Source organism: Peromyscus leucopus, chromosome 9, assembly GCF_004664715.2.
Source record: "Peromyscus leucopus breed LL Stock chromosome 9, UCI_PerLeu_2.1, whole genome shotgun sequence".
NCBI lineage: Eukaryota > Metazoa > Chordata > Mammalia > Rodentia > Cricetidae > Peromyscus > Peromyscus leucopus.
The window spans coordinates 19,099,769-19,117,818 of record NC_051070.1 but is presented as its reverse complement, the minus strand read 5'-3'; the positions used below and the strand labels follow the sequence as shown (position 1 = coordinate 19,117,818).

The window sequence follows — 18,050 nt, the reverse complement described above, 5'->3', positions numbered from 1 at the left end:
AATGTTCACTCTCCGAGGCTCTAGCAGACACCAGCCTTTTCTCTACTTGAAAGTTAGGGACAGGAAGTAGGTTTGAGTTGCTTCCTGCTTTTGAAAATAAGCAGCCTGCATATGCTTGATATCAGTTATGGATGCTAGACATCTCTTATGCTCAGTACTGAAAATAAGGCAGCCTCATATGGTGACCTTAGTGCTGAACAAGAGAGACACAGACTCACTGTGGAGGAATGAGAACTATGCTCACTAACATGGAGAGACATCCCTTTTTCCTAGTATTTTCATACCTTTTTTTTTCTTATACAGAGATCACATATTAATCAGTTAAAAGAAACCTATCACAATAGGCAATAAAGCTCAGAGTCATATTCGATTTCTTATAATGACAAGGATTGACTTACAGAGAAAAAAGGAGACAAAATAACATCACACAAAGCTCTGCTTAGTATAGTCAAAGAACTAGAAGTATTCAGGGTATAGAAGAGATTATTGTAATAACTTATGTGTTGTTCAAATTCAAGTTTGAACTCCCTAATGCAAAATGGCTATTGATTTATTTAAATTTGTTTTCCATACCCAAACAATGGGAAAAATAAAAATGCTAATTACAGTGTCAGGACTGAAATACAGTTAATCATACTTCTTATCTTCTTGAATTATTGCCTAATGATGCCTCTACACAACTACACCTAAGTACTTTATATGAGATAAACCTGACAGTAAACAAATATAAGAAAATTATTTAAATCTATAAGCTACCTTTTAGGTACCTTCCTTTTCTTTCTATTCATACTCTATTCTACAGAGACCATTTTAGCTTATGTCTAAATAAACCTGGGATACAGTTCAGCACATCAATATGGCTAGGGTGTAGTCTGATTAATCAGTCAAAAGTAGCATTGCTGTGATGGCATTTTAAAGTACGACTGAAGTTCATCATCAGTTGACTTTAAGTGAAGGTTATTTTCTAGAATCTAAATGGAGCTGATTTAATCGTTTAATTGTATTTAAAAGCAGAGCTGGGTTTCCCTAAGAAGATTTTTTTCTGCCTAAGACAGAACCTTTAGCTCCTCCCAGAAAGGCAGAGCTTTAGATTTTGAGCTGTCTAGCCAGTTACCCACAGTTACATGCACTAATCTATGAAAACAAAAACCACATAGAACCTCTTCAAAACAAACAAAGCTAAAAACAAACAAAAAATCCAAACCAAAAATATATCCTTTTGGGTGGTAAGCCTAGCCTTTACTGGCTGAGCCATCTCTCCAGCCCTCCCCAAGACATCCTTAACATCTATTTCCTTCTGTTTCAGTTTCTGTAGCTGAATTCTGATGGACGGAAAATAGTTTCATTTTATATTTTCCCTTTATACTGAAGAGAACAAGGAGAGAGCAAAAAAGCATGTGCCACATTGTCAAATTGCTAACTTTACATTTTCTCTCTAAAATTATGGAGCTGAACAGATGACAGGATCTCATAACCAGCTAAATATGGAACACGATATGATGCTAAATTGAGTGCAAGCCTACAACTGCTTTAAGGACAAATATATACAGTAATGTTGAAAAAGTCTGGATTGATAAATGTGCTTGTTCTCATCTACTAGAGTGAAAAGCAGACTTCCACAAGCTCTGAAATATATTTTAGAATATTAAAGTTCAGAAAATGACAATGAGTTTTAGTTAGATATAGACAGAAGTCTCTAGGAGAAGGTAATTTACTTTTCAGTCATTCTGTAGATACATGTACAAAGTCACATATATTTCTTCAGTTAATTGTCAGGATTTAGGTCCCACTATCCGCCAAAAGCTAGAAGCTACTTTGAGGATAGCATATTTACATGTTGTAGAGTGTAGAAGGAGTAACACAAAACTGAAAATCTCCAGAGATCGGATCCCTTGCCAATTTGTGATTTAGACCTGTGGCTCTCGGTGGGGAAGAGCATCTCTACTGCTCTTAAACTTATGGGAATCTTAATGAAGAATTCAACGTATGTATATTCCGCTCAACAGACCTGCTTAGGAATGATGACGGTGAATAACATCGGTTTAGTCACAGAGGGAATGGCTATTCCTCTGGGAAGGTGGGGTAGTCCCCAGAGAAAAGTGAGTGTCCAACAAAGAGTTTGCTATGACCTCACATTATTGTTCTATTGAATAACATCAAAGTTGTTCTTACTGTGAGGGTTAAAGACATATCACATCTATATGAGAAGTGGACATGAAAGCTAGCCACAAAATGACAGTTGTAGTTATTTTAACACAATTTTGATAGTATCAATAATATTCTATCATTTTACATCTTGGTACTTGCCTAGGTTGGGCTTTCCAGAAAGCAGATGCTGACATAAAATTAAGGTTCACTGGGGAGTAACGAGTCGGAAAGGAAAAAGGGTTAGGCAGGAAGAGCAGCCCTAAGATGATGCAGATTTGACCAAGTACCTGCTCAACAGTTTGGTGAGTTTGGCTTAAAGAGGTCTGGTGTTACAAAAGAACAGCTTAGGCATTGTCCAATTGCCTCATCAGTGAGTGGCTGGATGCTGTCCAGAAAAGAGCATCACTTCAGGATTAAAGACTCAAAGCCAATAACCGGAAGATGCTGGTGGCCCACATTCCTTACAGCTGAGCAGACCAAACTTTCCTGAAAGAGAATCAGGGGCAGATATTCTACCCGGGATGGCATGCAGCACTTGTAAACATTGGGTGGTTGTATTTGGAGATGCAATTTGATTGGGTTCGCAAGAAGTGTTAGTCAACTACAGTAAAATTCTACAGTTCCACTTGAGGTGGCTTCGGGTAATGAATCACCATCAGTTTTTTTTTTTTTTTTTTTTTTTTTTTTTTTTTTTTTTTTTTTTTTTTTTTTAAGCTAAGTGGCGTCATTGTTAAAAGATCAAGTGTTGAAAATATTACCAGATATTGTTTAAGACCTCTAGAGAATATTGTCATTTCTTGTTTCAGATCTCTTAAGAGGATTTCTACTTCATTCCCAAGGAGTGGCTCCCAGGGGACATGTGAGCATCTTGTTTTGTTGTGGTCGTAGGTTACTTGACATGGGCAAAAGTGATCAAAAAGCCTCTTATGCAGATGACAAGAAAGCATCATGATTTCCTGCGGATGAAAAAGGTAGGACTGAAGGAATTCAGACTGGCTATTTACGATGTATCAGGACTTTCTCTCTTCTGCATGAGTGCCACGGGAGAGATGGAGACAAGGACTTGTTCTTTTTTCTAGGGTGCAATATTTAGCACAGTGCCTAACACTGTAGGGGTTCTGGTGCCTATCACCACTTACTGGTGACTTTAGCCCTGGTAAAGTGGCTCACTCTCTTTGTGCCTTAGTTTCTCTTTCTGCTAAGTGGTGACTACAGTGATGTCTGCCTACACCCAAGAGTTGTGTGGAGGCTAAAATGACACACACAGGGACGAGATTCAGGAGATGCCAGTGCCTTGTGCTGGTACTTTGTTCCACTGTTCTCTTTTACTTCCTCCCCGAGAATGTGTGGTGTCATTGAATTGTGTCATCTGCTCTGTGAGAGGAGAAACATATTCAGAGAACCTGGGTGGGGGCAAAATGAAACAACTGATATCTAAACAGGATCCAGGGTGTCTACTATGAGTCAGGTCTCTGATTTTCAATGACTCCTTTTTCTTAGAAGTAATGAAATTTAAAAACAAGTGAACTTAAGCGGCTAATGAAAATAAAAGGACATAAAAATTCAATTCTAAGTCATCTTTATAGATAAGAAGTTGTATAGGAATCTAATTTTCTTTGCTAACATTAGGTGTCATGAAAGATAATACTATTTAGGGTGATAACTCTAAGGGGGAGCTAGCATTTATACCAATAATATCAATGAGATGACATGCTTATTACTTTAGAATTTAAAATATATTACATTGGAGCACATGAAAGCAAATTTAAAGAAAATTAGGTATGGCAATATCATTGCTTTTTATTATTGTTAGACTGGTAATGGTGATATTAGATATTTTAAGATGGCCCAAATAGAGATCTGATGAATGATTTGAAAAAACAAACAAAACAAAACATCAAGAAGACTTAACTTTTTTAGCTAATGATTTTCCAAAGATTATTGAACTTTGTTGTATCTTGCTGGTTGAACCAGTTGTCCAGGCTCCTCTACTGGCTTCCTTTGTTTTAGAATTCTCCTCTGTACATGTATGAAAGTAAAGTGAGAGGTTTTCAGATCCCCCAGTTCCCCTCAGGGGATCTCCAGAGTAAGATAATTTATGGAGAAAGGGCTTGGTTATCTTAAAAAAGATGGTTGGGCCAGATCAGGTGGGGGTCATAGTTCTTAGGGTACAATAAGTAGATGTTTTGATTAAAAGGTACCTTTTGCTGGTCCACCATACTCTTCTTCTGGCCAGAGAAACAAGCTCTGTTGTGGAATATAATTTGAACTAGGCAAAGATGTGTCACATTTGTTTATGCTGTGGAATACTATTTTAGCCATGTGAAGGTGTCCTACATCCGCTTATGCTGCATGTGTTGAACGATGTAAGGATGTGTGTTTAATTATGTAAGGATGTGTTGAATTTGTTTCACCTTGCCTGCCTAAGGCACCTGATTGATCTAATAAAGAGCTGAATGTCCAATAGCTAGGCAGAGAAAGGACAGTGGGGGCTGGCGGGCAGAGAGGATAAATAGGAGGAGAAATCTGGGCTCAAGACAGAAGAACGAGAGACGAGAATGAGGGAGAAAGAGGGGCCAGAACCCAGGCAGCCAGCAGCCAGACACTGGAGGAAGCAGTGAAAGTAAGATATACAGAAGAAAAGTAAAAAGCCACCAGGCAAAGGTAGATGAAAAGAAACGGGCTAATTCAAGTTAAAAGAGCTAGCCAGAAACAAGCCTAAGCTAGGCTGACCATTCATGACTAATAAGTCTCCATGTCATGATTTGGGAGCTGGTTGGTAGCCTAAAAGAAAAAAGCCTGGTACACCCTGTGCCTTGTGAGAGAGAAACAGATGCACATACACAGTATGTCATGTGTTGCTAGCCACCAGGTATTATGATATTCCACAAAAAGTTATGCCTTAGTATTGTCAAATCTTAGTATTACCCGAGTATGACCACAAAAATTCTACCTCATTTCATTATTTTCTTCTGTCCTTCTCATTTCCTATTTCTGAAGGCTTCTTTGTAAGGCATAGGGATATGTCTGAAGAGTCAGCTGGATTCTTAAATCTTTTACTACCAAGAAGGGGGCAAAAGAAAGAGGCAGGAAAAGTCCTGCTCAGGATTTTCAGGGCAGTGAAACCATTCGGTGTGAACTATAAGGTGCATCGTTATGGCATTATTTGTCAGAACTCATAGACTGTACAATACTCAAAACGAACCCAAGGCAATCTATGGACTCTAGGTGACAATGGTATGTTGTTGTGGGTTCGACAGCTGCTACAAATGCCCTCCCTGTTCTACGGAGGAAGGCTATGCATAAGCGGAAGCAAGAATATGTGTGTTTTTCCTTCCTCGAAATTTTACTGTGACTCTAAAGCCGCATATCTATATCTATATAATGTACATTTATTTGGTAACTCATTACCTCATTAGTGATTTGAACGACTGCCCTGAAGATGGGTCTGGGCTTGGGACTACCAAGAGGGCGATGTGCTCTCACGTGCTCTAGGAATGCACCTCCTCTCCCCTGAACGTTCGCCTTCGCAGTGACGGTGCATTCGCTCGCCCCACAGTGAAACCTGCCCTCTCGGAAAAAGTCCAATCAAGCGGGGCGATTGTTTCTTTTTTTTTTTTTTCCCCCCGCTTCTTTTGCCACCGCCCACTCCCGACAGGCTGACACCCTGGAGATCTCCCCGGGACTTGCCTGACTTTTCCATCTCCTCCCACCTAGGGACACCTTCGCCGCCGCCGCCGGGACGCGGATGGGACGCCGGCGGAGCCAGCGAGCATGCGCGTCCGCCCCGAGCATGCTCAGTAGCTCGCGCGGCTCCCCGGAGCTGCGGCGCGGCTCGGCGAGCGACGCGGAGGTCTCCGCCGGAGCAGAGGGAGCGGCAGGAAGTGAAGCGGCCCCGCCGGGCGAGCGCGGCGGCAGAACCCGAGGCGGCGGAAGGGGCTCTGCGGCGGCGGCGGCGTCCACCGGGGAGGCCGAAGGAACTGAGCCCCGAGGGGACACGCCCGCTCGGAAGCCAGACCCCGAGGCGGGCAGGATGGATCACCACCAGCCGGGGACTGGCCGCTACCAGGTGGTGAGTGCGCGGGCCCCGGGCGAGGTGGGGGGCACCCCACGGCCGCCGCCACCGGGCCACCCCCGGAGAGGACCGGCTGCCTCCCGGTCCCCGCGAGACCCTTCCAGCCCCCGGCCGCAGCCGACGGCCTGCTTGCTCCGCACCAAACCCGGCTGCCTTCCCCGACCTCCTGGACCCGCTCCGGCTTCGGGTCCCCTCCTGTCATTTCCTTCTTCCCTGACTCAGACACGCGTGAGACCTTGTCGTGGGGTTTCCTCCTCCGGCGGCGGCGGCGGCGGCGGGGCTGCGTGCACGGACCTGTCAGGGAGGCGATCGGCGGCGTCACAGATGGAGTGGGGTGGGTGGGGGTGAGCGCTGTCTAGAGTGGGGTGCCGCTGGGTTGAAAACCGGCTGTAGGGGCTGCGTGGACCTGTGTGGAGCAGCTGTGGTGGGGCACGAATGTGCCTCTCTTCTACTTAACCTTGTCACTCCGCCCTTGTCCATCCTGTTAGTATTAAAGGGATCGTTTGTTGGGGGAAAAAAAAAATATCTGTCCCCACTGTGTGTGTGTGTCTGTGTGGGTTTTGGTGGGCGTGGAGCGTTTTATTAGAAATAAATTTCAGATCTTGTTTGGAAAAAAAAATAGTTTTCATTTAATACAGTTTTACCTCTCACTGTGTGTATAAACCTCTAACTATACTTAAATGTATATATACTTAAACGTGCCCTGTATTTTCTTTGTCAGAATTTCTGTATTTTTTTTTTTCCCCTTCGTGTGTTCTAATGGTGTCGTTGGGGATAACTATTGTAAATGTCATGGACAGCAGTATTGGCTGTGCTGCGTTTTCGTTTATAAACTTTCAGGTAGTGTAGTGAAACCTATTGACCGAGGGAGAGGAGAAAAGCACTTGGGCATGTTGTTGATGGTGCGTGTGGTAGTTTATAAAATTGTACAGTTGGTCCCCTCTGTCACCTTTCCTGTCTGTTAGCTCGTGTGTTGTCGCTCAGGCATTTCTATCAAGTGCCTTTTGACAAATGCCAAGGATTGTGTAAGAGAGGATCGTGCCATAACTAATTTTTCATTTTTCTTTGGTAAGACTTCCGCATCATTTGAGTTTATTTGCTGTAACACGGCCAAGTGATTCAGATTATGAATTTTCTGAAAAATTTCAGGACGACTTAGGAAAAAAATTGCCATTTTATAGAAGGTGCTTTTCAAGTTGTCAGTTTTTGGTGGCATTATACTTTATTTATTTTTTTTTTTAATTTTTTTTATTTTTCTGGAGCTGGGGACCGAACCCAGGGCCTCGGACTTGCTAGGCAAGTGCTCTACCACTGAGCTAAATCCCCAACTCCGGCATTATACTTTTAAAGACACTTTTCTAAGTGTTTGTAAGAAAGGAATGCCACCGATAAACATTTTGGATAATTTTAACATTGATACTTCTTTTTCAAATCTTTCCCATTTCTATTTGTGTCTTGTAGTGATATAAATTGATTTGAATTCTTTCTTTGGTCTGATTTTCCTTACTGTGCTCAACCATGGTGGCTGCTTACAATAGTTTTCATGGTAAACAATTTATTATGTTGTCTCTTTTGCTTTCAATAGATGTAACTAGTTGGAACTATTTTTTCCCCCTCAAAATCTCTCCAGATAAAACATTGTTTTCTTTTACTGTTAATTTATTTCCTTTTTGTCTAACTTTCAAAGTAGGTTGAAAATGCCACATTTGCCCTCCCCCCTCAAAACTGAAGCTATGTCCTATATAGACTTTGAATGGGTGGAGGCACTCCGTAAGGGCTGAGGGCAAAAATCGTTCTAAATCAATTACTTATTTTAGGTAGAATGGTATTTTATTTTTCTTTATAAGTAGAAGCATTAGAGAATTTTATCACAGTTTAAATTTGCATTCAAATTCTTTTACTTGTGCGGTTACACAGTAAGTCTCTTGGTTTGCTGAGGATGGCTCCCTATTACGTAACTGGGAACATGGCGTGGGTACAACTGAATTTCATGTTCTGAGTAGACTTTATAGCTAGTTCTCAATCTGGAAACCCAGTTTATATGATGGATACGCCTATTCTATGGCTGCCTTTAGCTCAGGTCTTATTTTGAAACTCTAGAATGATTCATAAACAGCTTTGGTTGTTGTGTGTTAAGGGATGATTAGGTCAGGAGATAGGGAACTGTATGTAGGGCTGAGAAATGCTGTGCTGTGCTACTTTACTCTTATTTAAAGAGCTAAAACTCACCTCTACAGACTGGTGATGCCTGGGCCACCAGAATGACCTACTGTATTTTAATGCATGTATATATACACTTTATCTGGACCATCTAAAGTGTATTATTATTGCTTCAGCTAGCATATTAAGGAGTGAATTTTATAAGTTCTTTTTGCACTTTCACATCCCACATATACATATGTATGTATGTATACATGGGTATGTATAAATTTAAATCTAGATTCCCCTTATTAGAAAACATGTATTTTTCTCTCTGAATCTGGCTTATTTCACTTAACATATTCACCTCCCAGTTCCATCTGTCTTCCTGTTTCCTGTGAATGTTGTAGCTTCATTCTTTCCTGCTGAATAAAACACCCTCGTGTCCAGCCCCAGCCTCACACTGTTGTAACGGTTCATACACCGCCATTCCTGACTATATAAATTGGTTTTTTTTTCACCCTTCTCTCTCCTATCCATTGTTAAAAAGATCCATAACAGTAGATAAAATTACAGCCTCAAAATCTTGGTACTCTTCTAATTTCTGGAAAACAAAACTGAGCATGATGTATACTTTCACCGTGTTATGGGAAATTTAGTTGTGCTTGGTAGGAAAAGAGCAATGTGCCAAACGGTTAGGTAGCTAACTTGTCTTGCAGGTGCCAATCTACCTTCTGGCTTTGATGTTCTCTATTTTGAAGGCTCATGTACCTACAATAATCTGACTACTAAGATTTAAAAGACGGTGTACAGTTTGAATTGGCAGTGTTAATTATAGCAGCAGTTTCTCGAACTATGTACTAGAATGCCGACAGTAGTTGTTCTTGGACTGCGTCTAACATACTAACATAGTGAGAAGCTCTTTAGTAAAGACAGTAGCTTAGGTTTGTTTACCCTAGTTGTTTTTTGATCTTTGACCACAAAATACTTTTGTTTTTTACATTTTAAGATAATGTTAACATTCCTACAATGTAATTTGAGGTGTTTGTACTATAGAGGTCTGAGTACTTTTGTATCTGGAGAATTAAAGTTGCTCCTGATAAATCAACTAAGGAAGGAGGTTTGAAGTGCTAAAATCAAGTTAGGGAGCTGGGATGTAGCTCAGTGGCAGAGCGCTTGGCCTAGAATGCACAGAAGACGCTATTCCATCTCTAGTACAACAAAAAGCAGGCTTTAATGTCATCTAGGCTTATATTTAGGTTGCTCTGTTTGCAATTAAAAAAAAACCCTTTTTTCGTGTGTGTGTGTGTGTGTGTGTGTGTGTGCGCGCGCGCATGTGTGTGTGTGCGCGCGCGCGCGCGCGCCATGTGTGTGCTGGTCTCCAAGGATACCAGAAAATCCCCTGGAGCTTTGGTTTGAGATGGTTGTAAGTCACTTGGTGTGAGTGCTGGAAACTTAATTCCAGTAGTTGGAAGAGATCAAATATTCTTCACCACTGAGCCATCTTTTTTTTTTTTTTTTATAACTTTTCTATTTTTATTAATTAATTATTTTTTCCAGCCCAATCAACTCCGCCCTCCCTCCGCCCCCCAGTTGTCCTGTCAGAAAAGCACAGGCTTCCCATGGACATCAGCCAGCAGTGGCAGATCAAGCTGCAGCAAGACTAGGCTCCTCTTCACCCCCGAGGCCAGATGAGGCAACCCAGCTGGAGGAAAGGGTCCCAAGATAGGCAACAGAGTCAGAGACAGTTCCTCCTCCCTCTGCCAGGAGTCCCCTAAGAAGAGCAAGCCACACAACTGTACGGCATGTGCAGAAGGCCCTGGTCAGTCCTATGTGAGTTCTCTGGTTGGTGGTTCAGTCTCCTTGAGCCCCCAAGGAGCCCAGGTTAGTTGGCTGTGTGTTTTCCTGTGCTGTCCTTGGCCCCTCTGGCTCCCATAATCTCCCACCCACCCACCCTCTTCCACAGGATTTCCCGAGGTTTGTCTAATGTTTGGCTGTGGGTCTCTGCATTTGTTTCTATCCCACTGAGCCTCCTGTTTGCAGGTTTTGAAACATTGGGCTAATTATTTCACATCTTAAAGCACCGTTTCCTCGTATTAGTACCTCATTAAGTATTTTTTGTGAGAACTAAATACTATAATACATGTAAAACATACAAAGCAGTGGTTCTCAACCTGTGGGTTGTAACCTCTTGCAGGAGGTGGGGGTTGGGGGGGGGCTATATGGAATGACCCATTCACAGGGGTCCCATATGAGATACCCTGTATATCAGATATTTACAGATATCAGATTCATAACAGTAGCAAAATTACAGTTATAAAGTAGCAATGAAATCATGTTATGGTTGGTGGTCACCACAACATGAGAAACTGTATTAAAGTGTCACAACATGAGAAGGTTGAGAACCACTGATATAGAGGCTGGCACACAGAAATAACTACTGTTTTCATAAGCTAATGAATTAGTCTGTTAATGCTTCATGGTTGTTGGCAGAAAACACAAGACTCCTAAGTCAGAACAAATGACGTTACTCATAGTTGTACCAAGCAACAGGAACACAGCATATTTGAGTAGTTTTCCTTGTTCCAAAGTCCCTTCCTTGTTCCAAAGTCCCGTGAGGCTAATGAGTATTTGGAGAGACACAGCAGTGAGTTAGCATCACGTCTGAGTCAACCGGAGTCTTGGGCTTAGCTCTTTTTATTTCTCTGTCTATTTTGTAGGAAGCAGATAACATTGTAACAAACATCAATGCTGGTTTGTTTGCCTTGTAAGGAGCTTCTGAGCTTACCTTAGTTCTCCATTGTCTGTGGAGTTATCACCGGAGGGTTCAGTCATCCGAAGCTGAACGCTGTGCTTAGGATAGCACACTAAGCAAGACTGCTGTGAGATTTTGAGCCCCAGGACCACTGCCTCACCCAGTAGACCACTCTAGTGACGTAGTGGAGGGTGACTTGTAGGTGTAGCTGTCTGCTTTCACTTTCCATTTAAAGAAACACCACAGCCCTTTGCTTTATGTTGCTTCTAGTTACCTCCCTTTTTGTCTCTCCTGATGTCCGTGACCTTCGTGCTTTTGAATTTGTCAATATACATTATCTGTCTTCTCTTACTGCTCTTTACGTCCTCAAGCTTGCCCCATTGCATAATCTGATATTTCCAAGCTCTTGTCTACTTTAGTCTCTGTCGTATTGTCCTTGAAAGTCCTTCCTTATTCCTGATACTTAGAAGCTTTCTTCTGACATCTCTGTCTTTATTCTCCATGCGAGTTCTTCCTGGTTCATGCTATGAAATAATTACTACTTTCTTCTGTTGCTTAGCTGCCCTTTGGTTTATTGTTTGCATGGAATGAGTCATGTTCTTTTGATATAAATTCGATTTTTTTTCTCAAAAACCTTCAGTGGTTTCCTTCTAAACCCCCACTCTACCATTCAGTAGCATTGACTATCACATCTTTCAAATATTTAAAAATATATAGAAACCTGGAAGAAATAGCAGCTTGTTACACTTATGCTTTTGTATGTCTTCAATGTTATTTAAAAGATAGAATATTTTAGCCGGGCGGTGGTGGCACACACCTTTAATCCCAGCACTCGGGAGGCAAAGCCAGATGAATCTCTGAGTTCCAGGCCAGCCTGGGCTACCAAGTGAGCTCCAGGAAAGGTGCAAAGCTACGCAAAGAAACCCTGCCTCGAAAAACCAAAAAAAAAAAAAAAAAAGATAGAATATTTTTATCCCATGAGAATTTCATACCTGCACACAATGTATTTTGATCATATTCATCCTACTCCTCCTAACCCTTTTTCTGATCTACTCCCACTGGATTCCCTCCCAACTTAGTGTCCTCTTTTTAACTTTTTTTTTTTTTTTTTTTTTTTCAAGACAGGGTTTCTCTGTGTAACAGCTGAACTCACAGAGATCCACCTGCCTCTGCCTCTGGAGTGCTGGGATTAAAGACGTACACCACCGCCACCTACCTCCCTCTTTTTAAGTTTTATTTTTTAAAATTTGAGACAAGGCCTCACTCTGCAGCCCCGAGAAACACAAATACCCAGTCTGTACTGTTGTTGTTTACAATTAAAACCCGGGTAATTTTTTTTTTTAACCACCTTAAAAAGATAGGCTTTCTAGTTTTAGAATGGTTGGTTTCTAAGATTATAAAGCTTCTTTTATTCAGTGTGAAGGCTCTGAGATGGATCCATGTTATAAATGTCGAATCTCTTTTTGCTATTGAGTAGTTTTACTTGATACAAGTTGTATGAATATACTTCTGTTATCTGTTGCTTTTTTGGGAGACATTTGGATTGTTTTAGCTTTTGGGTATTATAAAGGAAACTTAGGAATATTCTTCTATCAGTCTTTTTGTGGATATGTACCTCTTTTAGATAGAATTACTGAATAGTAATGTAGATGTATATTTAATTGCATAAGAAACTACCAGACTCAAACTTTTTCCCTGAAATAGTTGTCTAGTTTTTTTTAGGCTTTTCAGTCTTTAAAATTGTTTATCCTCTGATGACTTTTATGAATGAAGTGTGTAATTCTTAGCCTTCAGGACCTGCAGAGCCCTAGCTCAGCAGCCTTCCCTCTGGTCTTTATGTCCTGATGGCTGATGTCTAGCAGGGCTTATTTCTTGTTAATTCTTTGACCATAGTATATTCTCTCCCATTTATATTTCTCCTTACTTTATGAGAAGTCCTGGTTTGGTTTATCTGCCGCATACAGTCTTATTCTCGAGTGTAGGAATCCCTTTAAATCTATGAGTAGAAGAGTTTTTGGATCTGCCATTTGCACCAAGGCAAAGGCAAAGTGGAGAATCATGATAGTAGAAAAGTCATTGTCTTGAATTACATGCCTGTATGTCTTTCTACTGTGGAGTGAAGGGCTTTCCTCAAAGATACTTCAGGGCTTCTATGAAAGACTCGTTTTTATTTAATATCCAGCTCACATTTTAAAATATTGTCTGGTTGTATATGTATTTGATAACATTATTTTGGAATTCTGTTTGTATTCTATATAGTCTTGACATGCATTTAAATAACTATGGAATACAGCTTGCTGACATTTATTAATGTGAATTTACTGACATGATCATTATAATTAAGGCTAGCCCTACCTACCATGTGATTTTAAGTCATCATTAAGTCTATGTTTTCTGGCCATGTTGTTATGGCTTCTTTTAGAAGTTTGATCACTTAGCTGGAATTAAGGTGTGGGTAAAAATTCTTGTTAAAGACATGCCAAGTGCAAGTTGGGAAATGTTGCAGTAGTTTAAGATTTACTATCAGATTATTTCACTGTTTTGACTTGCTTACTTTTAAGATTTGTTTGAACATGAACAACGTAATAATTTTAAGTTCAGGAATGTGCTGTGTTTTCATTCATCTGTGATGTCTCTCCAGAGTTATTCCTGACATTATATAGAGAAATCATGCTACTTGAACAGCAAGTTTGAGAATAAGGAAATAACTCAAATTTATTATATAATTATCTTTTAGTGTGATAATGCTAACCTCTTTAGTAATTTTGGGGATCTCAAGACATGTAGTCTGTTGAATATTGGAACACCAATGGCTTTTCCAATGTCAGTTTTTGAAGGTCATTTGTTATTTTATTTTATTTTATTTTATTTTTTTTACCACAGGAGAGCTTTTATTGAAGTAAGGTGACATTTTGTGTAATTTCTTCCAAGAGACAGGGTCTTGAGATAAGACTTGAGACTTTAGTGAATTTGTCTGTACTCTTAGCGAAATGGTTACCTGTGTAGTTTGTTACTGCATCAGTACACCTGCAGCCATATGTTACGCTCTTCGTTCTCTGAGTCTCTCTCCTTTGTAATCCTCATGCTAACCTTTGCCTTCTGATGTTTAAACACACCATTCTTCCCCTTCCCTGTCTTCCCTCCCTCCCTCCTTCCTTCCTTCTCTGCACCAATTCCTGATCTTTACTTGTGTCTGCATTTAGGTGTTATTTTCTCTGGAGAATGTCCTCTCACTTTCTGTCTCCTTGTTGCCCTTTTCCACTTTCTACTTCAACTATTGTTTTGACACTGTGCACGTATGCTTATTGTAGCTCATATTTTGCAGAATATATTTGCTCACTAGACCAAAGTCTATAGGAAATAGGAACTAGATCTTTATTGCTTATAATAGTATATTAGATTATTGTGAGCCTCTTTATTATAGGGATAAAATAAATGACTTCTGGAAGAAATAAATGAGGTAGATGTGATGATGCACACTTGTAATCTCATTGTTTGGGAAACTAAGACAGGAAGATTATGTGTTGAAGCTTGTCTGGATTACATAGCCTGATAACTATCTCAGAAAATTAGAGCAGGCACATATACAGAAAAGAAATGAAAATAAATAGATGAATGTCTTTTCTGAGTGTTCAAAGTGTGAATGTAGATATATTGAATGTATTACAAAGTGATACATAATTTTCAGAGTTCTGTACTGGAAAAGTATGCTGTGTAACCTATATAATACTAATATCATTAATGTTCACCATTAGGATAGATACTGCGTTTATATAATACTGCTATTTAATTCTGATCTTTTTACATAATGCCTCTTCTGTTTAGCAAACTACATTTGTAAGATAGTAACCATGGATCAATTGTTCTGTCCATTTGAACAGTGGTGGTTTGAAAGAAATTGGCTTCTAAAAGGAGTGACACTCTTAGGAGGTATGGTCTTGTTGGAGGAAGTGTGTCATTGTGAGGGTATGATTTGAGGTCTCTTTTGCTCAGGCTTCCCTTAGTGTGACAGTCAACTTCCTATTGCCTGCCTAGCGAGATGTAGCACTCTCAGCTCCAGCACCACATCTGCCTATGAGATGCCATAATCCCCATCATGATAATAATGGACTGAACCTCTGAAACTGTAAGTGAGCCATCCTAGTTGAATGTCTTCCTTATAAGAGTTGCCGTGGTTATGGTGTCTTTTCACAGCAATAAATCTCTAAGTAAGACACTATGAAAAGGAGAATAGTTCTTTCTAGGTACTTTGTAAGTAGGGAGTACTTAATTATTCATTTTCTTCAACCATCCCATGTGGTAGAAGTCTATCTCTAGGAACTTCTCTTTGAGGTTATACAGCAAACTTGGTGGACAAATTTCATTACTTATAAACATAATTGAAGTATTCCAATTATACCAAAACAATACAGAAGGGCAGGGAGGGAGGGTGGATGAATAATTCTAAGGATGTTTGAAGAGGCCATTGCTGTGGATATCACTCTATATAAATAAAACACTGGTGGCCAGTGACCAGGCAGGAAGTATAGGCGGGACAAAGAGAGAGGAGAATTGGGGAAACAGGAAGAAGGAGGAGAGACACTGCAGCCACCGCCAGGAGAGGCAACCTGTAAAGACGCCGGTAAGCCACCAGCCACGTGGCAAGGTATAGATTTATAAAAATGGGTTAATTTAAGATATAAGAACAGTTAGCAAGAAGCCTGCCACGGCCATACAGTTTATAAGTGATATAAGCGTCTGAGTGATTATTTTATATGTGGATTGTGGGACTGCGGGGCTTGGTGGAAGCAGGAGAGAAGCCCTCCAGCTACAGGCCATAGGGAGTCATTTTGTAATTGCCTACAATGGCATATAATACACATAATACCCTAAATGAATTTATGCCATTTGGGATAATAATGCTTTCACCAAGAGCCATAGGCTGTCTAACAAAAACTTCAGTACCATGAGAAACCTCCTTTTAAGTTTTTGGTCTGGGGAGTCCAAGAGACTCCCAAAACAATATAGGCTATTGCTGTTGCTCTTCGCTGCCTTCCAGAAACTGAAGATTAGTCCTTATTGCTGAAGACACTACTCACTTTTGATACAGGACTTAGAATCTGAGCTAGAACTGATCTGAAAGCCTCCTCTGACAACTACTTTTACCATACTAGAAGATGTTATGTAAGCTGCCAAAAGCTAGCTGTGGTGCCTATGAACTGTTACAATGACCATCATGGTGACATTCATATCTTAGTGGTAGTCAACAGCTGTCTAATTGGACTTAAGGTCTGCTTTGACAGGAGAAAAATCATGCGTGATACTATAAACTAGCCAGTTGCCCGTGGCTAGTGAGGTCATGGAGGAGATCTTGGAGGAGAGCCTCCTGATGCCACTTTACTAAGCCAGTGTTATTCCTCACTGCATGTGAAATACTTACCAAAGAAGCTTTCTTTTGCAGCAGATGGAGATTGTATTACAGAGAGTCATGGCTAGTCAAAATACAGAGAACATCTGACCTTGGGGTACCCCGGTTGGCCCATTAGCAACATATCCTCTACACTTAAGGCTTAGGGAACATCAAGAAAGGGGGTGGAAAGCTTTTAGGAAGTCTGCTACAAGGAAGCCTTCTAGATATGACAAGGAAGCCACACCCATGGAATCTCAACAAAACCTGAACAATAACATCAGAAACTAACACTCCAAGGTGGATAGCGGAAATCTCACAGGGCTCCAACCTAGAAGAGCAGTCCAGGCAGTTAACAACTGCTGAGAGTGGGAGAATTAGTCTTCCTTGGTAGTAAGTCCTCCAGTTGGTTATCCAGTACCAAGTAGTCAGTCATAAAAATATATATGTACAAGTAACACTAAACAGACTGAGCAGGGTGTATTTATATTTCTCTCTCCTCCACTCTCCCCTCCCCGCTTCGTGTTCCTTTATACTTCAGAACATTTTCTTTAATATTAAGGATGTCTAGAGGTTTGCTGTTAATGTTTGTCCCGACTTTACAGTTAAAGTAAGCAACAGTACTTCTTGCAGTGGGAGGGTTGACCTGCAGGTGGCCACTACCATGTTGAAACAAGAGCCAGTGACAGGTTTTTGATACTTTTCACCCCCTGTATTGAACTTTCTTCTTAGTTTTGTTTTTCTTTAACATATGTTGGAGGTCTTCAGTTTCTTTAGTTCCTTTTGCTCCTCCTCAGGTTTTTTTAAAACTTGGATGTTGCACTGTGTCTACTTACACTCCTGTGAGCTGCGTGTGTGGTCTTCACTTGTTCTGTGGTTTGAGTTGTACCATTTCTTGGAGGCAGCCTTTGACTGGGGGCTTCCAAAGCTAACGTCCGCTCTTTAGGAAGCTGTGGCAATAGCCTAGTGGAAGGGGAATAGTAGTTTGGAGACTGAGTTGGAAAGTTGGCCAGCTGACACTCAGTCAGCTAAGAATACGTTCTGCTCTTTTGTTGCTTAGCTAGATAAGTAGTGTTAATAATGTATATTTCAAAATAGCAGAAAGGATTTTTGCATACTTCACTACAAAAAAGGAAATAAAATGTATAGATTAGGAAATAAGTTAATCTGTTGGCAGTCTATAAAATATGGAAGAACAAACAAAACTCTTGGAACTTATAAATGATTACGATTACAATAAGTATATGACATTAGTAGGGAAAAGTCAGTTTTTTCTCTGTAAGCAGTGAACAAATGAAATCAGAAGTTCTTAAATAACTTTTGGTTCACATAAAATATTCACATATATGCTTAGAGCAGCTTTGATTGTAATTTCCCAAATGGAAACAACCAGTATACCTTTCAACAGGTAAGTAAAGTATAGTTCTTCCAGACAGTTACATATATTTAGAATAAAAATGAGTGATCTTAGGTATCAAACACCATGGAGGAAATGCCAGTGCATAATACTAAACTGAAAGAAGCCAGATTGATAAATCTAGGTACTA

The 18,050-nt window shown here is 40.4% G+C and overlaps 1 protein-coding gene across 1 annotated transcript in view; it reads left to right on the top strand.

The window, feature by feature from the left end:
- The first annotated feature begins 5,790 nt into the window (after positions 1 to 5,790).
- Ndfip2 (Nedd4 family interacting protein 2) overlaps positions 5,791 to 18,050 on the top strand; it is a 49,773-nt gene continuing 37,513 nt past the window's right edge. The window contains exon 1 of the mRNA XM_028879907.2: positions 5,791 to 6,220. Within this exon, the coding sequence (XP_028735740.1) occupies positions 5,897 to 6,220 (324 nt within the window). The 5' untranslated portion in view covers positions 5,791 to 5,896. The remainder of the gene's footprint in view (positions 6,221 to 18,050) is intronic.